The 27,671-nt window shown below is 50.9% G+C and overlaps 1 protein-coding gene across 13 annotated transcripts in view; it reads right to left on the minus strand.

Moving 5' to 3' along the window:
• Positions 1-27,671, minus strand: part of Lrp8 (LDL receptor related protein 8) — a 71,461-nt gene that overhangs the window by 26,864 nt on the left and 16,926 nt on the right. For 3 of the 13 annotated variants that reach the window (XM_027402389.2, XM_027402391.2, XM_027402399.2), the window contains exons 3-7: positions 12,708-12,830; positions 5,618-5,746; positions 2,400-2,780; positions 1,475-1,597; positions 371-493 (exon numbers count right to left, since the gene is read on the minus strand). In XM_027402389.2, coding sequence (XP_027258190.1) covers positions 371-493; positions 1,475-1,597; positions 2,400-2,780; positions 5,618-5,746; positions 12,708-12,830 — 879 coding nt within the window. Of the gene's footprint in view, positions 1-370; positions 494-1,474; positions 1,601-2,399; positions 2,781-5,617; positions 5,747-12,707; positions 12,831-27,671 lie in introns of all 13 variants that reach the window. The other 10 variants (XM_027402390.2, XM_027402388.2, XM_027402394.2 and 7 more) reach the window with 6 other exon arrangements.

Consider the following 27,671-nt stretch of genomic DNA (forward strand, 5'->3'; position numbering starts at 1 on the left):
CCAGCTTCTTCCAACCTTTGACTCTGCAAGGTGTCCTGCTAGGGACTGAAAGAACTCAAGGGCCAAGGCCATGGCTAGAACAGCAGGGCAGAGGCACAGAGGTAGAGAGAAACTTGCAGAGGGCACACAGTCAGTTTGTATAGTTTGTATATGGCAGAAATGAGGCATCTAGACTTCAAAAGAAAGGCTCCCGGAGCTTTGCGGCAATATAGAACATGAGATCCCAGTGGCAAGTGGCCCAATGTTGAGGCTACAGGATAGCATTTGGTCTAGAGGGTCAGAACAGGTATTGAGGGCCTCTAGCCTGGATGCCAGGAGGGAGCATGGTGAGAACAGTAGTTCAGCTGTTAGGTGTAGACAGGTAGCATACCACACTCTTTCTGAGGCTCATCCGACCAGTCCCGGCAGTCCCTCTGATCATCACACACTTTCCCGCCGTCCACGCACTCGCCACTCTTACACTGAAATCTGCGGGGACCCTCACAGGTTGACTCTGTCGGGCCAGACAAGAGAGTGGACAGTCCCTGTGAGACAGTGGGTGGGAAGGGCAAGGCTGGGCAAGGCCAACCAAGGCCCACAGAAAATGAACAGAGTTCAAGGGCCAGCCCTCACAGATCTCTTAGGTGACCTTAGGACAGACAGTGGAACCAGGGCCTATAGGAGCTCTCCTTACAGGACAGAGAGATCCTCATTCAGTCATGCAGGGAGGGGGTCTTTGTCTGTTCTGGGAGTATTGGAGTCCTGGGAAAGACTTTACAGCAGTTCTATAGAGTCTGAGTCTGGGCTGACCATCTCTCAAGGGGACTGTTTGCCCTACACTGCCTCGTTGACCTCTCTAATTAATTCTCCCTATGACTAGTAAGTAGGGCCTCTATTCCAGTAGGGCAGGTGGTGACCAGTAGAGCCACCTGAGAATGAGAGGGACTCTTAGAGGACAGGATTCAGTTTCTGCTCAGTCTGAAAACGAGTAAGGAAACTCTTGGGTGTGGACAAAGAGTGGGGAAGCTAGATTCCCCATGGTGTGCTTTCATGCCCCCTTAGCCCTTTTTCAGCCTTTACAAAGTCCTTAATTAAAAGTCCATTCTTGGGCTGGAGAGATGGCTCAGAGGTTAAGGGCACTGGTTGCTCTGAGTTCAATTCCCAGCAACCACATGGTGGCTCACAACCATCTATAGTCAGATCTGATGCCCTCTTCTGGCATAAAGGTGTACATGCAGATGGAGCACTCATACATTATAAATAAATAAATCTTTTTTTTAAAAAAAGTCCAGTTCTTGTGCCTCAGAAGCCCATGGGAAGGAATTCCAGTGGTCATGGGCAAGTAAGTAATGCTGAAGGGGTAAATACTTATCAGAGGTCAAGGGAAGAACTTCCACAACTCTGCTCCCTCCAGGCCAGGGAGGTAACAGGGCCTATCCTCAGGCTGAGGCTCCATCCTCAAGAGGATGCCAACCCTTGCCTTGAGCACACGCACCCTGCAGGCAGCCAGCTTCATCACTCCCATCTGGGCAGTCGTGTTCCTGGTTGCAGCGTTTGATTGCAAGGACACAAGTCCCATCCCCACACTGGAAGTCATTCTCACTGCAGGGTCCTGGTGCTGCTGAAACAGGGCAAGAGGAGGTCAGGACCAGTGTGGTGCTAGGAAGGCTTTCCCCACAACCTCACGCCACATCCACCCCTAGAAAGAATGGAACAGTGACCGCGCTTAGGAGGCCTTAGAGGACACCCAGCTAAAGCATCTCCAGTGTACACACGGGGAGACTGAAGCTCAGAAAGGGGGAAGGTCTTGCCAAAGGTCACACGGCATTCCAGTTTCCTTGTCCACCACCTCAGCACAGACGTGTGGTTTTCCATTGAGTCCTGGTCTTTATGACTTAGTGATTTGGTTCACTCAGTTGACCTTTCCTGAACCTGGCACTGTGCTGGGTATTGGTGGGGAGCCTGGAGCCTAAGAGCCCTTTTCCAGAAGCTCAGGTGCAGAGAGATGAGAAATGTACAGATGAAAATATCACAGTGTGAATTGTGCCTGTAAGAGAGGGCAGCAGGGATCTGCCAAAGTCCTGGAAGGGACCCAACACAGCTGGGACAGTCAGCAGAATCTGACAGGCTCAGCATGTGGTACTCCTAGGACAGAGGTCTCTGGGCAGGGAGGAACAGTGTCAGACTCCCTGTAACAGGGAAGGGCAGCAACAGGTGTGATGGAATGGCCACACAGCAGAAACACAGGTGCCTGGCTTCTGGGGTCAGATCTGAGCTCCACGCCTTAGCAGCCATGTGACCTCCCGCAAGTCACTTCATTCTCCCAGTGTTAAGTTTCTGTTAAAGCAGGGTATTTACTCCCGGTAGGAGGGCCATATCAGCAGGCTCTGGGTGGGACTGGGTGCATCGAGGGGGCTTACAGCAGTCGGCCTCATCAGACTTGTCCTTGCAGTCACGGTCGCCATCGCAGCGCCAGCCTAGGTGTATGCACTCGCCGCTGCGGCAGGTGAACTGGGTGGTGGGTACACAGGCTGCTGGCGTGGCCATGGTCTCCTGGCCCACTCGCCCGCAAAGCTCGGCTGTCTCATCCGAGCGGTCCTCGCAGTCAAACTGGCCATCGCAGACCCAGCGCTCAGGGATGCAGGTGCCACCTCCTCCACAGCGGAACTCGCGGGGCGGGCAGGCCGGGTCTGAGCAGCCGCGTTCGTCACTGCCATCGCCGCAGTCATCGTCGCCATCACACACGAACACAGAGGCCAGGCAGGAGTGGTTGCTGCACTGGAACTCATGCGGGGCGCACACTGCGCAGGACAGAGAGCCGGTCGGCCGGCCAGATCTCATCCCCCATGACCCAGCCCAGCTCCTGCTACAGGGCTACAGGGTATTCTGACCTTCACCTATAGGCTGGAATAGGTTCTGCTGGAGACTTGAACGGGAGCATGGTATGAGAGACTGCCACTTCCAAGCAGGGGCCTCAGTCATGCTAACTGACCTTGAACCACAGTTGCCCTTCCTGAACTTCACCAAGTACACAGAATTTCTGCCCTGTAGCCAGCAGCCAGGTGGGGCCCTCTTGTCTTGAAGGAGAGGAAATCATCTGTAACATGGCTGACACAGATGAGAGGGCAAGGGTTTGTTCACTGTGGCATGGCTGTATATACAGCTTGCAGAGACTGTTAAGTCTCCTATCTGGCATCTACTACCCGGATCCCCACCCTCACTCCTGACCATACCCCAGCTATGGCCACCCTGATGATTTGCTAGGCCCAGGGCACACAGTTCCCCCTGCAAGATTTTGTTCAAGTTGCTCTATCTTCTGGGAGCCCACTGCTGCCCACCATCGCTTATAGTTCTCAGTCAGAGTTCTTCCCCTGCACAGGTCCCAATTCCACCTTCATCCAACCCATGCTTCTTGTCTCCCTGCTTAGGAAACCTCCTTCTGGCCCAGCCTACCTATGTGCCTCTCACAGCCACCCCACACGTCTGGGTTCCGTGTCCTTCTTCAGAGCCCCCTGCAGGGTGTGGGTGTGGATGAAGTCATTAAAGACCAGGTCCTGGCCCTGTCTAGTAGGCGAGTCTGGAGCTGGCAGGAAAGGCTTTAGAGACCAGCCTGCCCAGGTGCTAGTTTAAAGATAAGAAAACTGAGGCCCAGAGAGGGGAGCACCTTGCTCAGCATCACATGATAACAAAAGAACCAGAACTCAGGTTTGGGGTATTTCCTTCCTACTCTGACCAACCCTCTCAGTTTTCCTATTGTTTGTTCGTTTTCTCTCTGTTTGGAGCGTCTGCTGTTTTCAAGGCACCCACTCCCTCGCCTCCTCCCCTCTCTCAAGTCTTCAGACATTGGCCTCAGGGGTCAGGAATGCTGTGGCTATGACCACCAACAACATCACAGTGGCAGCCCCATATCTCTCCATATGGTGGCGCCCACAGTTCATTTTTCTATTTTCTGGTGACAAGATGCCAATTTTCGTTTTTACTGAACATAAAATAAAGTGATGTCTTCAGTGTTACAGTGTAGACAGACTTTGTCATGTTCTTCTGACAGCTCTACCAAGTTCACGACAGCTGCATTTTCCCCCTTCTGGGTTTTTGGGATGTGGGGGTATCAGAGGGAAAAGCTTGTGCTCTCTGGTGCCACATCCCCCAAGATGCTCCTGCTGACACCTTCCTGCCTGTCTAGACACAGCTTTGCAAACCCAGGGAGAGAAGATTCTGTCTGCTGAGAGTCCTGACACGAAGTGCTCATAACGCTGGATTTTCTACAAGATTCTGAAGCTGACAGTAACAAGATCCCACTACCAAGGCCCAGGGACCCTACTCCCTACAGTCACAAATGCAAGGGTCTCATAGTACTGGAGAAGGGAAGGTTCCTTCTCTGCCCAGGCCACAGGAGCCCAAGAAGCCTTTCTCACACCTTTGGTTCCTATAATTAACAGTAGATGTCCCTGTCCCAACATGCCCTAGTCGGGTACCCCCCTCCTCCAGCAATAATGGATGACAGCTTTATACTGGAAGAATCGTTTGCCTGAGGTTGGGGATGGTGAGAAGAAAGGGGGACTGGCATGGGTGGATGAGTTCTCACAAAACTATCACAGTTGAAGCCAGTGCCGTCACTGGGGCTTTGCTATGCAGACACTAGCCAGGACCCTTGCCCCTATCCATACATTTCCTGCTTCAGACCCATCTACCTTCCACATCTGGAATCTCAGAAGCCTTAGGAGGAGATGGCCTTGCTCCTGGACCAAGAAGGATGGCTAGGAGAGACTGGGTGGGGGTGGGGAGATGCTTTGAGAGGCAGTGGTGGGCAGTGCCTGGCATAGACCCTCCTGAATTTCAGCTCAGTGTCATAGTCTAGTAGCATGGTCAGTCTATAGTCCCCAGGAGAACATTATATGATCAGCTTATCATGCCCTTCGGAACCTTACTCCAGACCTGGCACATAGCAGGTACCCAGAGAAGTGAAATGAGCCAGACCATGACCCCTACTCACAACCCCTGGCCCAAACCTTGCTGGCCTGCTCTCTGAGAAGGAGATAATCCTGTGTTTGAAGTTCAGCCATGTGGAACTGTCCCAGTGACCACTTCCATCTGTCCCTGCTGAGGCTGATGGGAATGTCTTCTGTGTGTGTGATACGTGCCCCAGTCTGAGATTTCAGCAACAGCCATCCTCTAACCCTAGGAAACTGTCGGCACATACCCCACTCCCAGTGCTGCCAGTGCCCAGACACAAAATACCACTTTCACACAGCCCAGGCTTTGGTTCCCCAGTCTTGCTTGGAGATTGGTAGACTTGTAGAATGGATGAGCAGATGTCAGACATGGTAAAAAGCTGTGTGTTAGACCTGAATTTGAATCTCAGTTCATCTCTCAGCCTTGGGCACGTTTCCTCCCTTGTCTGAGCCTCAGTTTCCTCACCCATGAAATGGGGACAATAATGGCTATTAATGAGGTGGTCATGAGGATGAAAGAAGAAAATGTCTCCTAAGAGCCCAGCCGTTTCTAATGTTCTCATCATTATTCTTCCCTTCCCACCTACCAGGCCCCACAGAGAAATAGGCCCCTTTCAAGAAGAGGTCACCACTCCTGAGGGTGCCTGACTGCTTGGCAGACAATGGGATTCTGGTCCTGGACTCACAGGTAGGACAGCCGGCCTCGTCCGCTCCACCCTCACAGTCCTTCTCTCCATCGCAGCGCCATGAAGCAGGCACACACTTCTGGCTGGTGGGTCCACAGCTTAACTTCTCAGCAGGACACTCTTCTCTGTCTGCAGAGACAGATATCCAGATATTTGGGACTTAGCTGAGGGTAACGCAGTATATAGCACCAACCAATCCTGCTACTTGGCATAAGTCCCTAGCAGTCCACCAGGGCCCTCATGTTCCATGTCTCTTCACTGGGAGCCAATCTTCTCTAAAGGCTAAGTCCTAAATCTGACCCCCACCTCACACTGCCCTGCCTGCCACTCTCTCATGGTCTTATCAAAGACATCCAAGTCTTTTTTTTTTCCTTTTTTTTTTTTTTTTTTTTTTCTTTTCAAGACAGGGTTTCTCTGTGTAACGGCCCTGGCTGTCCTAGAACTCACTTTGTAGACCAGGCTGGCCTCAAACTCAGAGATCCACCTGCCTCTGCCTCCTGAGTGCTGGGGTTAAAGGCGTGCACCACTACCACCTAGCTTCAAATCATTTTTGATCCAAGGGCCCCTACACATTTTTCCTTTAAGATCTCACAATATGGAGCTGCCACACCCTTGCTGTGTGCCTTTGGGTGACATATGCCTAGCTGGACCTCAGTTTACCTTCCAGATCTGTAACTCTATGATTTGAACCTGTGGGTTTGGAGGGCTCACAAAAACCCCCGCAGCAACAATCTTAAGTCTCTGTAATATGGTGCTGAGCCCACCGCTGAGAACAGCCTCCACGCACAGGGCCCAGCGGGACTGCACAGCTATAATTACTGTAGCCGCAATCAGAGGCTGACTCAATCAGGGGCCTAGAGCCCCAGGGTTGATTCTCAGTTTGGAAGAATGAGAACCCTATTCAGGACCGGGGGCAGCTCTTACTCTGAGCTTCCCCTACTCCACATGACAGCTGAGGCAGATGCATCTTCGACCTTTTTGGTTGGCTCCCTGCTGCCTTTTACACTGTGCAGGAGTCCCAGCCTCAGGTCTCTAGATTGTGCCAGGCACAGTGCTAGACATTTCCATTCAATCTTTATAATAACCCAGCAGGGTAAGGATTATGTTTGGACTCCAGCATGGAAAGTGAGAATGTGGGCTCTGAAGGCTGGCTGCTTGGATTTGAATCATAGCTCAGTTATTCACTGGCCACATGGCCTTGGTCTAAAATACTAAAAAGTGTTGACACTGCTGCATAAGACTGTTGTAATGACCACATTAATGTCTATAAAACGTTTAGAAGAACACTCATCCTAGGCTCACTGCATGTTTCCCATTATCATTATCCACACATAATGGATGAGACTGAGGCTTGTTTAACCATTCACTGGATAGCATTGAGCACTGCTGGGTACCAGACATGATGGTAAGCCCCAAGTTCCAGTCACACACACACACACACACACACACACACACACACACACACACACACACACACACACGAGAATGACATGAAGAGGTGGGCAGCTGTGTCTGATACCAGAGACTGGGAACCATTTAGTAAGCGCAGAGGAATGGTAAGACATGTCTCACTCTGATCTCTGATCTGTTTCCTCTCATTTCTGTGGCTGGAATGAGGCGCCACCGAGATGAATAAAAGTGGGCTGAGACCAGAAAAATGGGCTGGGACAGGTGCGTAACTCAAGGTCCCCACAGGATAAAATTAAGTCATAAGAGCAGCGCCCTCACCTTATAAAAGAAGCCGGAGAATGGATACAAACAAAACGTGGTTTATATACACAATGGGATTTCTTTCAGCCATAGAGAACAAGGTCATGAGCTAGGCAGTGGTGGCACATGCCTTTAATTCCAGCACTTGGGAGGCAGAGGAAGGCGGATCTCTGTGAGTTCAAGACCAGCCTGGTCTAAAAGAGCTAGTTCCAGGACAGCCTCAAAAGCTACACAGAGAGACCCTGTCTGGAAAAACCAAAAAAGAAAAAGTGTGTAAATATGACATAGAAGCAAAATTATCTAGAGGAACAAAGGAGCTAGCGGGAGAGGGAAGGGAAGGAGAATATGCTTAACACAAAATGTACTTGTATGAAAATGTTCATAGGGAACACAGTATCATGTTCATGAACACACACACAATGATAATTATATATAATATAATATAAATGCTCGATAGACTCCATGCCCTCTCTATTCTGAAGGTCTGAGTAAGAAGGCAGCATCTGTGAGGAATGGACCTCACCAGATACCAGTCTGTTGGTGTCCTGAGTATGTAATAGAACTGTATGTACTCGATTTCTGTTATTTACAACATACCTAATCCTGTCTGTGGCAGTTATCCAGAACCAGTTAAGATGCTCATCGTCACCCTCACCCTAACCCTGACAGGCAAGGAGGCCATGAGTACAGATTCCAGGAGCACCATTCTCAAAGGGACTGTGGCAGTAGTGTATCCTAGACTGATCAGGGCAGCAGTCCTAAGGTTCAGAGACATCAAGTAACTCACCCAAACATGCACAGCACATTAAAGGCAGAGTCTGGGTTCCTCTGACAAAAGTCCCATCCTCCCATCAAACCATGCATGGCTGAGAACCAGCCCCAAACTCTCTTTCCCAAAGCCTATGTGACTGAAACAGCCTTTGGTCAGATACGCCACCTCTGGAGGCCTGGTCCTGCAGCCCCCCAGTGCAGCAGGCAGCCGATTGAACTTTTAATGAATATTTATACAGTTAACAGCATAACCTTCCAACAAGGACAATGATTAAATAATCTGTCTGCTTCCTTTCTTTATAATTAATAAGGCATTTGCTGTGTCCCTAAATAGACAGTTCTAATTACAGACTCTCAAGGACCCAGCAGTGCCTACTACCCGTCCCTTCACCCCTAAAGAGTCATGGCTCTTGGAATGCCAGGACAAAAGAGGCCAAGGAGAACCAGTTGACAAGCATCTCTTGGAGTGGTATTTCAGGGTTCAGAGAGAGGTAGGTGCATCCAATACCTGTCTCTCCTACAACCTCACTGCCTGTGCCTCTCCTGTGGTATAGCTCTTCCCCAAAGCTGAGACTCCAGGTTCCAGTCAGGCCTCTCCGCTTTGTAGCTGCAGGAAGTGCTGCTGTGCATCTCCCAGGCAGAGAGGAGAGCCTGGAGAGTGTCAGTTGTTGGCTTCGAGCCTTGTGGAGGGAGCTGAACTGGACCTCCATCCCAGGTCCACGCTGTGGAGCCACTGCACGTGCAGAGACTGCTACTTTCCCTCATGGCTGGAGAGGTCAGTGAGGTGCTCAGCTCGCCTTTGCTCAGGTAGGCTGAGCAACCTGGCCATCTGATGTCTACTTCCAGGATCCTTGAAGCCAGGACCTCCAGGCAGGTTGGTACAGGTCAAGGATCCTGGGATTTAGAGTCGATAGACCTAACACTAAAGTCCACAGGCAAGGCATTTAACTTCTGTGCTCCCTGGGTCTCCTCTGCTGAAAATGGGGTTGGTCAGTGGTTTGCATGAGGTGGTGTGGAAATCCCTATACTCAAAAACCTGGAATACACTGCGTCTCAGGACACAATTGCTCTTGTTCCATCTCGTGCAATGAAAATGTAAATGACTGCTGGGGAGGCTGTTATCACCCCTGGGGAATGCCCAGGAGCTCATATGCCTCATCATGATATGGTCTCTATCCTACTACAGCCTTTCCCTCTGGGACAGATGCTCCCCAGGGACACCTTTGGCCTGCTATTCAAGTGTTTCAGGCAGAAGCAAAACCCTCCCTGCACTGCCCCCTCACACCACTGGTGACAGGGCTTGAAACTCTACCCTGAAGTGACTGAAGGCATTTATTAATTTCCTGAGAATCCTGTCCCAGAAATCCAAATCCACAGGTACTTTTGCCAACTCATAAGTTAATACTCAAAAAACAAGGAAAATGTTTGTACCTAGTGGCTACTCACTGGTCTGTAGTTTTAGAGACTTGAGTTTTAGGGACAAATGAGGATTGCCTGCTTTGCTGCAAGGGGACTGGAGACTTGGGCCATAATAAGCACCAGTGTCACTTGGCTGGGCCCCTGCCTTAGGAATCACACCTTTGCACCCTGACATCCTGAAGGAGCAGGGTTACACTAGGCTCCATCACACAGCATCAGGCAAAATGGGTGAGCTCAGATCTCTAGGCCTGTACTTCTTGACCTTAAGGAGCAGGCGAGCAGAAGTGAGTGGTGAGGTCCCCTTCTAGCTGCTAAGATGCAAGGGGAAAAATCCACACGCAGTATGTAGCACCCAGATCGTTTCCCTGGAACCACTCTCTCCTCTCCTTGCCTTGCCTGCGCCCCTCCCAGCAGATGCCTGAAGGTGGGTCAGAGACGTCCCCAATCAAGTAAGCTATAATTAGAGCCCAAATGATACTTTCATTAGGCAAATGTTCTGGGCTTTCCCATTGTGACTCTGGCTGTATTTGATGAGTACCCATCCAGGTCCCTCTGCTTCTCACATATACAACCCTCCCTCTTTATAATATTTTAATAGTATGATCTAGTGTCCTGATAAACTAACATCGGGGGCAGAGATTTTGAGGTCTAAGAGCAATAATAACACTGGCACTTACTCCAATATTTGTATTTTCTCAGTAGAGTAGCATACCCATTATAAGGTAAATACCATCGTGCTGTTTTAGGAGAAACTAAGGCTCAGGAAGACTAGGTAATTTATATGAGGTTTCAAGGCAAAGGAATCAGATCCCAAACCTACTATATTCTTCTATCTATAATCTTTCTGTTTAGGGGTAAAGAGTAAGCTCTATCCTGGGAGCTGGCATAGTCCCAGAAACCTGGTAGGCTATGGAGGTTGCTATGGAAACACCAATTAAATGGACAGCGGGTTGGCTGTTGGGTTTTCATTCGGTTGGGAAGCTGTGAGTAAGCCTGCTACCAGTCCTGCTGCTCCAAATTCTGCCTGGCCTTCAAGGTCCTCTCTGGCTGACTCTTCCAGGCAGCCCTCCCTAGGCACAGACCCTGTGACCATTGCTTTTGACCAATGCAATGGTTCAGGGATCCCAGACTTTGCACCCCACTGGACAAGGGAAGAAAGTGGGTTTTGAATTACTAAGAATTTAGGAATTTTAAAATGGGGAAATCTATGGGATTCTAAATTGGGACCCATATTGGGCAGGGAATGGGGGTGGGGGCAGAAACGGCCCTCACAGCAATAGCTTGGGATAATCCACAGGGAGTTAGGCCTCTTCAATCCTGGGTGCTTCCTTGGCTGCTGCTCCCATGATTTTCAGAAAGCTTGAGAAGCCTGTCTTTTGTCACAGGAGAGGCACTTGCCACAAACACACTGTGTGTCTGTGAGGCAAGTCTATCAAATTCTTGAGGCCTCTAGCTGCTCACCTGTTCCATATAAGGGGACCTCGGAGTCTGGAGGAGTGGGGAGTGTGGGTCCAGCACAGACCATGAGGTAGAAAGGCAGTGAGCATTGGCATTTTGAGGAAGAAAGACAGGGAGATAATGGACAGGATGGCAGAGAGGGGTGGCAAGAGGGAGGCTGGAGGCAGGACGCACGAGCAGGAAGGGAGGGGGTCCAGGAGAGTGGGATAGGTGAGCAGGCCCCAACAGGGCAAAGAGGAAGCACAAAATAGAGATGTGGAGAGAAGGGGAGCAAGATAGCCCTGCTCCCCAATAATATCCACCAAGCTCCTATCCATGCCCAGGGTCCAGGCAGAGCTGACTGCCTATTAGGTAGGAAGCTGTAAACCATCCCTAGAAACTCCCTAAGAGGCACGTGACTCTGTTCCTTCTCAGCTGAGCAGCCATAGCCAACTGGCCAAACCTGGTCCAGTCTCAGTTTCTGTCTCTGTGGGGGACTCACCACCCTCTCTCTAGGCTGGCATGAGGATGGCAGTCACAGGCAAGTGTGGCGGGGCTTTGTTGTTTTGGAAGGGCAGGAGAAAGCACTGGGCTTCTCTCTGGCCGCACGCTTCCAGGACAGCATGGAGTGGCATTTGGTGTGGTAAGGAAAGGATGGGGCCTGCAGTACAACTGGGGAGGGCTTGGCAGCTGCCTAGGAAATGAGGGGCCCTTTGTCTGGGGTGGGGGGTCTCTCTTGCTCTCCTTTCTCTTTCTGTCTTGGAAACTGGTAGCTCTGTTGCTAGGAGACAAGGAAACCCAGTTATCATCAGCGGCAGCCTTAGATGGGACTCTGGCCTCCATTGTCCCTGCCTTTACCTCTGGGGCAAATGTTAGCCCCAGAGAGGGCCTTCTGGATCCCCGCTTTAGTCCCACCATTCTCCACGTGCTTCCCCCCCAGCCTTTTGTCTCAGGCTCACGCTGCTGAAGCTCTGCCTCTGGACCGCTGGGTCCTACCCCTCCCCCTTCTCATCTCCTTTTTAATTTAACAAATGTCATGGAATGACCTGCCAGGTCTAAGTTTGCTTTGAGGATTAGTGCCTAGAAAAGAAATCATGGCGAGAGAAAGCTCTGAGTGTGGAAGGCAGTCCTGGAGCACCAGCAATGGATCTCACCCCTGGTTCCTCCTGTCACCATCCAGCTAGCCATGAAGGCCAGACCTCCTGTACTCAGCTCACCCAAGACAGAGGAAGGAGCTGGGCCCTTGAAGTCCTGACTGGGTGGCCATGGACAAATCGCTCCAACTCTCTGAGTTTCTGTGTGCCCCTTTTGAAAATTCAGAAAGTGGTAATACCTGCCTCTAGAGGCTGCTCTGAAGATGAAAGGAATGACTGCATACAAAGAGCTTAGCGAGGTGTGGCACACTGTAAATGATTAACAAGCACCAGCTGCCATCAGTGCCACTGGAATTACAATTAAGATCCTCAAGAATGAGAGAAGGGGGCCTGGAAGATGAGCCATGGCTACTTCTGAGCAGTATCTGGAAGCTGATTCTAGCTCCTGGTGCTGCAGTAACAGAGTCAAGCCTACAAGGGAGCTGAGAAGAAAGCCTGGAAACAGGTGACAGACGAGCAACTAAACACTCGACTGCTTACCGGGGCCTCCCACTCCCCAGAGGTCCTGGCACAGAGCACCCTGACGGTCTCACATGAGCCTGACAACTTGCCAACACAAAAATGCTGATGAGGAAACTGAGGTTCAGGGCAAGACTCACAACAAGTGGCTTTAGATTCATCAGATCCATCAGGACACTCCTCCTCGCCATCACACTTCCAGCGCTCCGGGATGCAGTGGCCATTATCACAGGTGAAGTCGCTGTCTGCGCAGGTCCTCTTGGCTATGGGACAAAGATAAGAAAGAGCATAAGGGTCTGTTGAGCACAGAATGTGTCTCTAAGACACAGTCAGACAGAAAACAGGTAGCTAGCTTGTGCTCAGCCTCAAAAGTGTGCCGCCCAAACCTTCCCCAGGGTCTGTAAGTAGGAAGCTCAAGTTCAGCAAGGCTGGCACCACCACTTCCCACCACACCACCTCTCAACTTCTCCCTTCAGGCAGTTCTCAGTCTCTTCACCTGCCTATCCTGCCGTACAACCAGGCCCCTTGGAAAAGCACCAGGGAGCTCATAATCTTGCACCCTAAAAGTAGACGATGATTTTGTGGCAAGATGAACAAGGAATTTTGTTCTTGAAGTTGTACCCAAGTCAGAGTACTTACTGGTCGTGACACCCACATGGGCCCCGCCCTAGAACTCTGCAGGAAGACTCCTGTCCTTCATCGGGGTTTCAGAAACCTGCTGGGCCTCCTGCCATCTGTGTGACTTTGAGGACATTACTAACCTCTGAATTCCCTCTTCTTGACTATAAAACTGGGAGAATACAAAGGGCTGAAGAATAACAAGAAGTTAATGTATGAGGACATGCCATTGGGCCCTGGCACATGGCAGGTGCTTGCTGTCAGTACAGCTTTGGCTGTTTGTCTGGACAGTAATTAGAAGGGAACGAAATGGGGTGCTGTGTGCCCATGTAAGCTAAGATCTCATGGCACAGTAGGAGCCAAGTAGGACTTGTGAATACCAAGTCCAGCCGCAAACTGTCTTGCTGCCCTGTGTGCCTAGTTCTGAGAGAAACAGTTTAGGGGTCAGAGTGGAGAAGAAGGTCATGTCCCAAGGTTTAATAATTTCTCTGTGTTGTCCTGGTGCCCAGCACTGACCATATCTTCAAATAAGGGCAGAACAAGGCAGCTGTCCCAACAGGGAACCTGCCGATGAGCTTGGCTGCCTGCCACTGGCAAGCGTGGAGCAGAGGCGTGAGGACTCAGCCTTTGGCTCCTTGCACCCTCCAGGGCCTCAAAGAGTCAGGGGCTTCTCAACATCACCTGCATTCAGCTTCTGTTCGCTCTACCCAGGCTTGGATTGAGGGTCCAGGAGTGGTGTCAGGAAAGGTGCACTCTGCCTGAGTCTGTGTCTTGGTTGTTCTCCTTTGCCATGTACTCCCAAAGTAAGATACTTTCCCTTCTCTGCCTTTGGTTTCTTCATTGGGAAGGAAGACACAATCTTTTTCTTTTTTTTTAAATTTTACTTTATTTTATGTGCATTGGTGTTTTGCCTGCATGTATGTCTGTGTTAAGGGTGTTGAGTCCCCTGGAACTGGAGTTACAGACAGTTGTGAGCTGCCATGTAGTTGCTGGGAATTGAACTTGGGTCCTCTGGAAGAATAGCCAGTGCTCTTAGCTGCTGAGCCATCTCTCCAGCCCCCCAACACATAACCTTTTGGGCATAGTAGGTAATCACAGGTCCAGAGATCTTAGAACTGGCAGGGATAGTGTCCTTAGGGAGCCTGGGCCCTGGGAGTCCTCTCCCTGAATGACAGACAGTAGGACTAAATATGATGTTAGGGTCATCTGGATACTGCCCCTCTCTAGGGGCTGAAAAGTCTCCCCCTTTTTCTTCCCTCTCAAACTTCCCAATTGACCCTGCCCTGATTATTCTTGGTCCCTACATACTAATAATACCATAACACTGCTCAGGCTGTCATCTGAAAACCGTCTCTAAATACTGCTTTTCCACTAGACGCTTGGATGGTTCTTTCTCCACGAAGCCTTCCCATCACCTCCAGTCTTTGTCGGGGACCTCCTGTGAGTTGCCCTAATCTTCTAAATGGTTCTCGATAGCCTGGTAAACTTGGTGCAGATGGTAGATATTTAGGGCTTTAGGCTGCATAGGCTCTGTCCTGCACATATGGGCTGTGTTTCTGTATAAGTTTGTTTTCAAAGACCAGCAACAGGCTGGTTTTGGCCTGTGCCCTTAAATCTGATGCCCTCTGCTGTAAGTCATCACTGATTCTGTGGTCTGGTGTGGCTTGCTTTTCTCCTGTCCCTCCACAACAGGTACCATATCAGATTCCACAAAGGACCCAGGGCAGACCCCAGGAAGACACCAAGCCCATGTCTGGCCTCTCTGCTCTTACACATCCAGGGCTCTTTCCCCTTGGGAAGTACATTTCATGGCCTAAGGATTTGTTTTGGTTTTGATTTTGATTTTTCTGTCTTATAGCCCTCCAGCTGCCTGGTAGGGGACCCAACTGGCTTCTTTGACTCCACCCCATGTATGCGTTGCTCTTCCATGGCATCCTTACAGTTCATCTATATTCTGAGGAGTTTTCATGTCTTCCTAAGATAGCTGCCTCTTTTTAATTTTTCCAGTTCTCTCAGTCTCTGCTGAATGTTGTACTCAGGAAACCCTAGGATAAACAGCCTGATAATTCCTCACTTGACATAGGCAAGGTCCCAGGCAAAAGTGGTCACATCTTAGGTGGGAGCAGATCTGAACCTGTCAAGTCAAAAACCTGCTCTTCCAAGCAGCACAATCCCCAAACGGTAGCCCATGTGTCAGAAAAGCCCCCCAAATAGTTGAGGAGCCTGTGAGAGACCCCACTATTCAATAAGCCTCTTCCCTGAGAATACAGAGAACAGGAAAGCCAGTCCAAGGAGCTCAAACAAGGGAACAAACCTACCAAGGAGTGAGACGGCTTTTCATGAGGTGATGCAGGGACTCTGTCACTGGGTATAGGACAGCCAGATACCATCCCAGGACCCTTTCTTCATGGGTATTCTGGGAGTGTAGGGGAAAGCTTGGTCTCTCCTTGTATGTCACATTGTGGCAGACACAGGGCATGGACACCATAGCAGCCAAATGTTAAAAATGACAACTTCAGGGATGACCAGTCACGGCAGACTGAGGAGCAGACTGTTTCAGTATCTTGGCAGTTTGATCATTTTTACCAAGGTCTAGCCTTGTACCTTTCATCCCAAATCCTCGAACACCTCATAGCTGTCCTGGAGGCTGCTATTAATCCCTTTTACAGAAGAAACTGAGGTTCAAAGAGGAGAGTGGGTAGGAGGGAGGAGGAGAACTTCAGGGGTCTGTGTGGCAGCTGCCAAAGGTCAGTAAGTCCCTTTCCACTAAGGCTTGCAGCCAGCGGAGTATTGGCAGGTGAAGAGCAAAGACTCCTGAGACAGATGCCCAACCCCAAACCTTGGGGACCTTGTTGCAAGGCAACTGCCAAGCACAGAGGTCTTGCTTCAAAGGTATATATACCCTTGTCATGTGCCCAAAAGTGTATAGCAGAAACCTGGCCTATGGTGATCTGTGCTTGGGTAATGTGCTACCCTGGAGAAACTGAGGCAGCATGATCACTCTCAGGGTTGAGACAAGACTGAACCACCTTTGAAGGTAGAACTCTAAAGTCACATAGAAGGGTCTGGCACAGGAGCTTAAGGTGAGTCCTGGCATGGCCACCTCTTCACTAGGTGACTGAGAGCAAGTCCCTTCTGTCTCTAGGTCGGTAGGGAGGTGGCTGTATTGTTAGCACTGCCTCTGAACAAAAGGCAAAAGAGGTCAGTGAATAAGCACAGCATCCTTGCATCCCTCCAGCATAACCAGGCTAGCCCTGCCACAGAAGAGGCCAAGCAGTCGGTCAGGGCCATCACTGAAGGCCATGCCAGACCCTACTCTCCTGGCCTTGGCTTTGGTTCCCAGGGCAATTCCCCAGCTGGGCTCCAGGCTATGGTTCTCCGTTTCCAGGGATTTATGTCCCTCTGTGCCAGTCTGCCCCTTGCACAATGCCCACCTCTGTGAGTCTCTGTACTCCACACTGCAGGAGTGATACATAGTCATCCAGGGTCTGCGACATCATAATCTGGTGCCATGGCAACAGATGGACTGCTACAAAGGACTTGGGATTCCACAGGGTGGTGAGGAGGGGCCTACCCCAGGGAAGAGCAGAGGACAGTGGAAAATCCAGGACAAAGGAAGTGGGAGCCACTGCTATTTATAATAACACAAGCAAAGGGAAGCATCAGACAGTTCATGGCCAAAGGGACTCTTCTGCCACTTGTGGCTGTGTGACCTTATTCGAGATACACTACTTCTCTGAGCCTCACAAAGCACAGGGTTGCTATGCGGAACAAACGGGATAAGGGTGGTGCTAGGGACTTGTGAACTAAGAAACAAAAGGAGACATGTTGAGGAGTGTAAAGTCACAGCCCGGGCCCCAGCTAAAGGGTATGTGATGCAGGGTTGTCCGTCAACACATGTGGGTGGTGGTGCTCCTCAGGAGATGGGGGTGTGATGCTGATTGCTCCTTCAGCAGCTCTTAGCCCCTATATGGTCTAGCAAATTATTATCATCACTCACCACTCCCACTTACCACCCCCAGAGGTGTCCTTCCTAAAACAATACATCCTCAAGCTGTGGATCCCACCCACACACTCCTGTGCAGAGATGTGGCTTCCAGTAATCCAGCCACCAGCCAGCTGCGCCTCATGGCCAAGAAAGAGCCGAGTTCCCAGATGAGTGACAACTCAAGATCACAGCATGTACCTGTGGGAGGATGCACTTGAGCTCAGGTATTGCTATCTGGGCGACTGTGAGGTCAGGAAGCCTGAGAAGCCTTTCTAGACCACTGGAGGAAGACTGTGCCCAAAGAAGGAGATACCTATTGTGAGGATGGGGGAGGGGAGTGAAGGGCATTCTGGGAAAGGCTAACAGGCCTGGACTGGAGGTACCAGCACGGTCTGTAAGGGACTGGGATGGGGGTAGGGGGCGCAGCAAGTATCATGGAGCCTGTCAGCTCTACCAGGCTAGCAGCCAATTTGCTCTGCCTGGCATCCAACTGCCCTTTGGAGGCCCAGTTTGACCTTGCTTGCCTTGAGCTCACCCAAGGACCCACTCAGTGTCTGGCTAAGCACAGAATTGCTTATTCAGCAGCCAGTGAGAACCATGACTCTGTTTGGTTGTGATTTGGTAAGGCTGCGCAACATGGACCAGTGGCCCCTAGCAGAGGAAGAGAGTCAGAATACAGGCAGAGAGCCTGGGTGGCCATCTGCCCGTATCTTTGAGACATACTTTCCCTCATGGAGAATCATGGTGCCACTGGTTTACCAAAAGCCCCCATGAAAGTCTGCAGCAGATACCTGATTAGCTGTTTCTTCTAGTACATCCAATTTTGTTTAGTAAAGAGATTCCCCTTTCTGGATGCCATGTCTATTAATTCTCTAAGAAAAGAAAGTCCAGTGAGCCATATCCGGGAAACATGTGATACAAGCTCTCAATCTGTGAGAAGATTAAGTCCTTGGAAGGAAAGCTTGGCCACAGGCACTCAGTCATCTTACATGGGCCTCTACTACTGCCCATGAATAACAGGTATTCAAGGAGCAGCCCAGATGAACTCAAGGGGTTCTCACTAGGGAAACATAAGTCAGGGACAGAGGGAGGGATCAGTACAGGGCGAGGGGACTGAGGCCAGCCACCTGGGCCAGGGAGGTGGGAAATTTGGTCGTCTGAGCTCCACAGAGAGGCAGAGCAGAGACCAGTAAGGAAGGTGGAATTCAGCTCAACACTGCAATTGGGGGTGTGGGGGGGTGTCCCTGCCCATGGAGGGAAGGGGAAACCAAAGACTTAAAGCTTCCACCTCAGAACCTGTCCAGAGGGACTCAGCTGCTTCCACTTCCTCTCTCAGGCCTGGGCCAGCACCGGGTGGCCTGGCTTTGCCGACAGCCAGCCCTAAGGCAGCTGGGCCACTTGTACCCTGTTCGGGAGATGAAAGGGCTGCTCCCCACACAGTTACCCCTCTGCAGATCTTGCCAGGCCCTGGGGTTGCCAAGACGACTGCTGCTAGTAGAATGAAGATCCGGGGTGGGGGCAGGGGGCGTGCCAGCCCGCCCCTGCCCTACTAACCTGGCAGGCAGATTTAAATGACAGCCCAGGAAGCTACTATTAAACTGTCACCCCAGTCAACAGGACGACAGACTAAGAGTGTTCTTTGGCTGAAGCAACAACACAGCAGGAGCGAGAGGGGGAGGAGACAGTGGCCTAGAGCCGCCTGCACCCCTTTCCAGGAGGCCCTGGCCTGCAGGCTTGTCCACCCACTGCCAGAAACAACCTCTCAGGCTATGGTGGGTCCTGGCATGGAGCTGCCACACAGTGCAAGGCCTGGAAGATGTTATTCTTCACACTTAAGCAGACAAACCCTTTCCCCAAGTGAAACTCCAACACAGAAAATAGATTAAAAATGGAGCTGTGGTGTGGAAACAGGACAAGTGGGGAGTTCCATCAACTGTTTCAACAGTCCTGAAGGAACCTTCATAAAACTCTTGTGGTTCAGCAGCTCTGGGTTCAGATCCTTACCCATCCACAGGCATGTGAAGTTCCCATAAGCCCTGAGTTTAACGATGGGTCTGACACTTAGCTTCCCTTTGTCTCAGCACTAACTCTCTCAAGGATTCCTGGTTTTCATGCCTCAGACTGACTTGAACACTCTAAGCTGCTATGACTAACAGTTACTGCCAGTCAGAGACATCAGAAAAACAGTGGATGGCATCAGCCGCATCCCTGTTTCCCTGGGTCCAGGCAGTCACATTCTGACAACCTACAACTCCAGGCTCTTCCTAGAGTCCTGACACATAAGGCATTGGCTCTATGCTGCCTAGTTGGCTGCAGGACCATCAGCAGGTAACATTCAAGACATCTAAGTCCTTTTTCCTTCCTCCTGGGGAGAATGAGGAAGACTCCACAGTTGCTGCGGAGGCCAGAGGCAAGTACCGAGATCCCCTCATGGTGGGGATCACTTATGTGAAGTCCTCTTTGCTGTTAAATTAGTAAAAGTGTCCCTTGAGTTTTCCCAGTTATCTCCTTTCCTGCCCAGTTCACAGTAGGTTACACATTCTATCCAGGGCACAACAGGAGTCCCCAAACACTGAGGTAACAAAATGAGGTAGGGAGGGGCCAGGGGCCAGAGAGAGACTATGTGGAAGACACCTGCAGGGACACACTCATGGGGGAGTGTCAGGATCACCTTTGACACATGGCTGTGGCAGACATCAATTTTAGTCTGTGAGCATCTGGTACCACTGTCTCCCAGTGAAGAGATGGGTCTTCCTGCCATCCTCTGCTCAGGACCTTAGAGGAAGGAACCATCACAGGGGACAGACAGGAGAAGAGTCCCAGACAGAGACTTGAACAAATCACAGTCAGCAGGGTCTAAGCCAAGCCATAAGCCCACACCTCTCTCCATGATCCAGGCCCTTTCTTCAGTGTCCTCAGCCTAGGAACTCCCTCAGAGTGTCTCCCACATCCCTAATTAGCAAGGTGGCCTCTTCCAACTCTAGGTCTTAGTTTCCTCATCTGAATCTAAGGGCTTTATCCAGCTGATGTTCTGGACCAGTGACTTCAAGACACACATAGGCTATGATCTTTAGTGTGCTCCAAGGCCCTCTAAAAGGGTCACCGGGGGCTTCCCACAGACAGCCCCTCCTTTCAGATCCAGCACATCCCAGTTGCTCTCGGACACTCCATCTGGCTGTCACCAAGGGAGGTCCAAGCTTTCTCTGGGGTATGTGGGACTCCCAGTCGCCACAGGAAAGATGAGCAGCTCTGAGGCATAGACAACAAAGGCATCGTCCTGTCCCAATGATTTGTAGAAGCAGGCAGTACTGGGCCAGTGACAGCTGGGGGTGGGGGAAGGGTACACAGGAGAGAAGTGGATAAGATGGGATCAGCAAGGTTGTTGGGCTAGTGCCTTCCAAGGACCCAAATCCAAAGTCTGCATGCTGCTTGGAGACAGGTGTACACACCTCAGGAACACCATCTCCTAAGGAGCAGATCAGCCCCATCCTGGAATGTGGACTACCCACTTAGCACCAGCGAAACAGAAGAAAACTCAGGGCATCCTCAAAGTAGTAGGTTCCAGAGGAGGAGCCAAGACTGAGAAATCCTTTTAGACCAGGGATTCTAGCCCAGCGTCTTGCCTGGATCCAGCTTCACCATCCCCACTGGGGCAGAGGATACCTGACTTGTCTCAGCCTCCTCTGACCAGGAACCTTCCCACTTAAGCCCAGATAAACCGCCTGAAGCCTCTAAGAGGTCTGTGGTTCTGTCACCACACATCACACACACACACATGCTCGCACTGTTCAGGCCTGCCAAGGTCCCTTGCATTTGGGCACCTGTTCTTCCTGCCATAGGCCTCCTGTGGGAGGAGGGGCAGCTCTTCTGCAGTTCAGAGGCTCTAGCCTTACTCTGCCAATATGCTGAGGGACCCTGGAGCAGGCTTCTTTAGGCTCAAGGCCCTACAAGTTGTCAATGGAAAGCCCAGAGTTCCCAGAGCAGAACTCAGCACAGCAGCCAGTGCCAATGAGACCAGGCTACAAGGGTCCAAGAACCCTGGTGCAGAGGAGTAAGGGATGGGGTGACTAACCTCTTCCCACAGGAGGTCACCCCCAGGGCAGTGGCTGCTGGTGCTGGAAGAGGCCCTGGCTGCGTAGAAGATACATGCTTCACCCGTTAGCCCAGTAGGTGGAAACATGTCTGTGAGCCCAGAGGCATGCATATTCAACAGCTTCCTGATGCTGGGCCTGCTTCCTCTGTGGGTGTACCTCTATGCTGGGCTCTCACTAATTGCTAGCAAGTGTGGGGTATGCAGGACCCAGGAGCCTGTCACCCCCAGATTACAGTAGCCATCTATGTACCAGTTTAAGGTATAGTTCTGAGAAATTGGTGGGCCCTCTGGTGGGGATGCTACTGGCTTTGTGTGTGTGTGTGTGTGCGCGCATGCTTGCGCCACCAGGCATGTATGGAGGTTTAAAGACAACTTAGATGAGTCAGTTCTCTCCATGTACCATATGGGTCCTAGGGAGTGAACTCAGATCATTAGGCTTGATGGCAAGTACCCTTACATCTTGCTAGCCCCTACGGGTTTATATTCTACTGAGGAAGGGGTTAAATTAACCTTGGATATCTCTAGCCCCAGCCTATAGGATCCTGGCTGTGCTCTGGAGCCTTTGCTTTCTCTGTGCCTTGATCTCATCTGGACAAGATGAGCTTCAAGCTCCCTAACTTTTAGATGCAGTGTAACCTACCCCCAGGCCCAGGGCAAGGCAGGCAGGAGGAGAAAACTGTGGCCCAGGTCCTCACTGTCTACACTGCTTTGGCTCAAGATATTGGGAGGCAGGTATAAATCAAGGTCCCTACTAATCAGAAAGACTTTCTTTTCTGTTCTGCTGATGCTTACTTCCTCAGAAGATGGTCAAGGGACTGTTCAGAGGGCTCAGGAAGTCTACTACTACCCTGATTGCTGGTTACCTGCTTCCCTCAATCACTCAACAGTCACAGTCAACCAGAGCCTTCTCGCCAGAAACCCTGATGTAGGCAGCTCCACTGGGCCCTTTCTCCTCTCTTCCTGATGAGCCTTTTGCTATTTGTCACAGCCAGCAACCACCAATGTGATGGTGTCTGGCAATGCCCCCACCCGACAAGGCAAAAACCAGTGGATCCTGGCCTAGAGTACCACCCCACCCCCCACCCCAGCTCCATCAGTTTGGATAGTCTAGCTCCAAGGAATACAGTGGAAGCCCTGTCATGCAGCAGGATCAGGCTGGGCAAGTCATCCCAGAGGCTCAGCACAGGGTGATACATGGCTCACCCACCTTCCCCAGCTGGAAGCAAGGGGAGGAGGGGAGTGTACACCCTCATCAGTCCGCTGCAGTGGGAAAGCTCTTTGTAGGCTTCCCTGGAAATCCACAAAGCCAGGCCTGGGCTGAGACAATCCTGGGCACTACTCCAGGTTGCACCTGGCTTCTGGGGGTACACTGGGCAAACCCTTTACCCTCCTGCAGTTCAGTGTCCTCCTCCTAGGAGAAGAGAGTCAGTTTGTCCATGAGTCCAATTTAAGGGCCTGCTCCAGGTATCTATAGGTGAGAGTGAAAGGGACGGTGGGGTACTCTGCAGTTGTGAGACCAGCTTGTCAGCACCAACTTCCAGAAGGAAGGGCAGGTGTTTGTTAGGGTGGCAAGGTCAGCTGGGCCCAGGGTTCAGGTAGGTGCCCAAGGGATGGAGCAATGGGTCCTGAAGGCAGCAACAACTGACCTAGCTCAGAGTTGGGGACCATAGGGGAACTTTTTAGGGGGGCATGGAGACTGGGTAGAAAACTCAGCTGAGCTCAGAGGAAATACACTGAGGCAGACCTTCCCCAGTTTATACCAAGCTGAGATAATGAAGACCCCAGAAGAATGGCCACAGAATGAGACAAGGTCTTGATTGAAGCAAAGGTGGTAGGCTGGGCATGATGGCATACACCTTTAATCACAGCCCTCAGGAGATAGAGGTGGGTGGATTTTAAGGATAGCCAGGGCTACATAACAAAACCCTTGTCTTACAAAAAAAAAAAAAAAAAAAAAAAAAAAAAAAAGCAGAGGAAACTCACTTTGCCTCTCTGGACCAGCTTTAGGACACAGACACCAAGCCCGGCTGTCTCTAGAGCCCCCTTTCTGAGAACAAGCTGCAGTATGGGAGAGGAAGGAGCAGGGAGCAGGGGAAGGGAAGGCTACCTGAGGAGAAAGACCTCAGTTGGATCTCGGAGAAAGGGGTGTTCTGGGTTAGGACAGAACTCTCACTGAGGTCCTACACATTGGCAAATCGTAGGCTTCTTCTGTCCAGTAAGACTCTCCAGCCATAGCTGTGCAGGCCACAGTGACTCAGACAAGGTCCTAGGAGGAAGCTGTACAATTATAGATGAGTTCATCTCTCAGGGTCTCACTTTTCTTGCCTAGAGACAAGAATATTGAAATCATGTAGATAGCCCTACCAAAGCTTTTCACCATCACTGCTTTCTTGCTGAGACTTCAGGGACACACGGTTCAGGTCCCATGAGGTGCTACACTGAGACCAGGAATTTGGGGTTTGGAGACTACCTGGCCTGATCCTCAGCTTTATGAGGATGGAAATGATGCTGGAGAAGGAAGCTGGGGACAACCTGAGGTGACATTCCCAAGGCAAACTTAGCAAAACAAATTCTCCTTTACAAGACCCAACAGGACAGAACTAAGTGCAGCTGAAGAGAGCAGGAGAGACTGTGGGGAGATGGCTCAGTTGACAAAGGGCCTGCTCTGCAAGCACGAGGACCTGACTTTGTGCCCCTAGCACTCACACTTAAAAGAACTCTGGGAGAGGGTAGGGGGAGACGGGTAGAACCCCAGAGCTCACTGACCAGCTAGTCTAGCATGTGCACACTCCCTGTCTGCCTGTCTCTCTCTGTCGCCTTCCCCATCACAAAAGAGCCACAGAACCATAGATCTATTTCCCAAGACATATCTCAAGACACAAAATTACACTACTCTGGCCCACTGGGCCAGAATGTGAGCACTAGTCACAGAAACTTTCCAATGTGTCCATCAGTGGCAAACTCGAACCGAGGCAGCAACTGTCATGGGATCTAATGCAGGTGCCAGAAGCAGCAGGCATAGCCAACCATCCCCCACCACAGGCATAGGAATCCCATTCCCACCACTGACATATGGCCAGTCTGTGCAGGCAAGAGGCTGAATGCTGTCCCTCCTGAACAGGGAGGGAAATAAGTTCTCAACGGGAGACCCCCTCTTTGTACAAATGGATTCTTCACCCTCCTTGTTCTTTGGCTCTGGTCAGAAAGATTCTCAGGGAAGTGGCAAGGAGCCAAGAGCTGCCACGAAATGACTTTAACCAGCAGACAGGCTGGTAATAGGTTTCGGTGGGAAAAAGGCAGGAGCAGGCGATTCATTCCAACTTGCTATGTGATAAAGAAAATTAAGGCATAATACTGAGAAGGCAGTGGCTCTGTTAACCTGTGTGGAATACCAATTACTTCAAGCTTCTCAAAATTGCTAGAAATAAAAAGAAAAACCCAAGAGTGTGATTGTAGCCCAAGGCTCATCTGCACTAGGCTGTTTGTTTGCCCTGGCACCCTAATGATGGGAATGAGGGAAAATTCCCCGTTACCTGGGAGACAGCTATGCTAAAAATGGGGGGGGGGGAGGCAGGCCCACAGGCAGCCACTGGTCTGCTTGGCAAGTGCTCAGGGTAGAGGGGATCCCCAGGTTCACTCCAGGAGAGCTGGGTGCAGAGGCTGCCATGGCCTCCCCTTGTCCAGCCCTCTATGGTACTCACCTTCAGTCCCAGGTAAAGCATCTAGGAGGACCAGCTACATTCAACTCCTGTGTCAACAGGAGAGTCTGGATCTCTACTGCTGGAAGCCAAAGAATCAGAAGAGAAGGAGGCACATGCTTACTATGTGCCTTGCACCTGCCAGGTTCTGATGAGCCCCACATTCATCTGAAATCAGCCAGAGGGCAAGCTGCATAGGTAAAGTTAGTGACCAGAAGCTACAGAACAGGCATCAGCAAGAGCTCAGCAAGACAGACAGAGAGGAAGGGAGGAGAGACAAGGAGTAGGGCCAGATGCCCAGCACAGCCTCTCTGTTCACAGACCTCTGGTCCACACCTCAGTTATGCTGCCAAAGCTTTTAGTGCTTCTTATGCAAGGTAAAGATACCAACTGCCTTGGGCCAACATAGTCCCCAGTAAAATGGCCCATTGTGGCTTACATGGAAGTGAAGCAGCTTACCCTGCAAGCACTGCCTGTCAGTTCAGAACAAATTCATTCCCCTTGGTCTTCCCTTCAAGTGGCCATTTCCTCCTGGCACAGAAGTTTGAGAGTCTAGTCTACTCCTGCTGTGGTTTTCTTCCTGCCAGGAGCAGGTTAAGGGACCCAGGGATTAAACCCCCTCTCTGTCCCTTACTGGCTGTGTGACCTCATGCAGGTTACTTGGCCTGGTATATTTGACAATGGAGTCATGACCACCTCATTGCTCCCTAAGGTGTACAGAACCCATTACATATAGTTCCTCACTAATTTGGTACTGAGAATTGAACCTAAGGCCTTGTGGATGCTAGGTGAATGCTCTACCACTGAGCTACATTATTTGTTATTTATTTTGGAGACAGGGCAGCAGGCCACTTTATTGCTCAGGCTGGTCTTAACTCACTATGTAGCCTCCACTACCATGGCTTGTTTATGCAATGCTGGGGATTGAATCATGGGCCTTGTGCATGCTAGGAAAACACTCTTCTAACTGAACCACCTCTCCAGTCCTTAATTCTTATAACTATCCTGTGAGGTTTAGAGAGGAACAAGATGGGCCTAGATCACACAGTAAATGAGTGGACCAGTGGTCCAGTGTGTTCCAGCAGCTCAGGGTGTCTCCTTTATGGAATGAGGGCATAGGAGCTGCAGTAGGAGTTCTGAACTTGATCCTGGTCAGTCCTGAGAAGTAAGAGTGGCCTTTCAGGAACCTCTCTGAGCCACCATGAGAATATGATAGCATAAAAGATGCCCAAGACACAAATTGCTGGCTGGGGCAATAGCCTAGTGGAGCAGAAAAAGCACCACACAGGGAGCCCAGGGACTGGACTCCAGTCCTGTCTCTCCACCCTGGCTCTGTGAATGGACAGGCCTGGCTTTCCCCATCTGTCAAACAAAGCACAAGAATTCCTGCCCCTTTCCTAATGCCAGTGTATACCTGCCAACCCTATCTCCATCCTGCCTTCTGCCCAGACAGTCTGTGACCACCACCTCTGCCAGGAAGGCTCCAGAGACCTACTGGGCATATAGCCCAGCCTGTCTCACTCTGCCTGCAAGCCAGGCCTGAGCCTAGACCACACATAGGGAAGTATGTTAAAATGGACATGCAGACCCTCAGGCAAGGCACACAGCACACAAACACGTATGCATAGAGATACACCCAGTCACCTGTACACTCATATATGCCCCACATACCAAATATATTGGGATGCACATGCCACACTGTGCACTTGCTGCAGCACACAGGCCACATACCCACACATGCACAGGTGGCTTCCTATGACGCTTGAACACTGTAGAAAAATATGCCGAGATTTGCCTGCCTCTCCTGTGTCAGCCAGATGGTGGGATTCTCCCACTGGGCTGCCATTTAATGCTCTAATTAATTAAAAAAAAATCTAGGTACCCAAGGCCTGGATTTGTTCCAAATGTCTCAGGCATGGCCCAGCCAGAGGCCAAAGAAGATGACAGGGCTTAGGGGGAGGGAGGTACATTGTACCTAGTAGAGGCCCCATTCCTCACCTTGCTAACAAGGGGGCAGGGGCTATCTGCTCCTACAACTCAGGATAGGGAAAGACTCCATTGTGGCATTCCTGAAATGTCACCTGGCTATGGGGAGCTCTGTTTTTACAGGAGTTGGGGGAGGGGGCAGGTTCCTCAGACTGCACTGCAATGTGTTGGCCAGCACTGAGGTGACCTGGAGGCTCATAGGCAGATCCCAAGCTATCTTTGCTAAGTCCTATTGTGTGCAGGGTATGCCTTCTTCCATGGGAGGGCACCGAAGGGAATGTGTTCCTGTGCAGTGTGGCAGTTAGCTGGAAGCAGTCAGCTGACCTAGGTTTCCCAGGGAGCCAACCCCTCACCCTCTAACCCCGCCCCCACCATTGCCCAGGGCACAGGCAAGGGAGAACTGAGCATCATTCGCCCTCCAGGCCTTTCCCAGTGTGGTCTTTGCTTGTGAACGTTTGGGAAACACGTAGTAAATTTACCGCCTTACTTAAGAGTAATCTGCTGTCAGGAGCTCTGCGTAATCGCAGGGCTGAATTAACAAGGCTTAATTAACATTAATGTTGTGACACATCAACCTGAGTGGGAAACCCCCATATCCTTTACCCGAGCCCCTGCCTGCTCTCTCCTGTTCATGTGGGGGGGGGGCTCTCAGAGACACTGATGGACAACATGGGGACTATCTCTAATACAGTATTGGGAGGGCAGAGGGGGGGGAGAGAGA

This window comes from Cricetulus griseus, chromosome 2 (assembly GCF_003668045.3).
Source record: "Cricetulus griseus strain 17A/GY chromosome 2, alternate assembly CriGri-PICRH-1.0, whole genome shotgun sequence".
In the NCBI taxonomy this organism is placed as follows: Eukaryota; Metazoa; Chordata; class Mammalia; order Rodentia; family Cricetidae; genus Cricetulus; species Cricetulus griseus.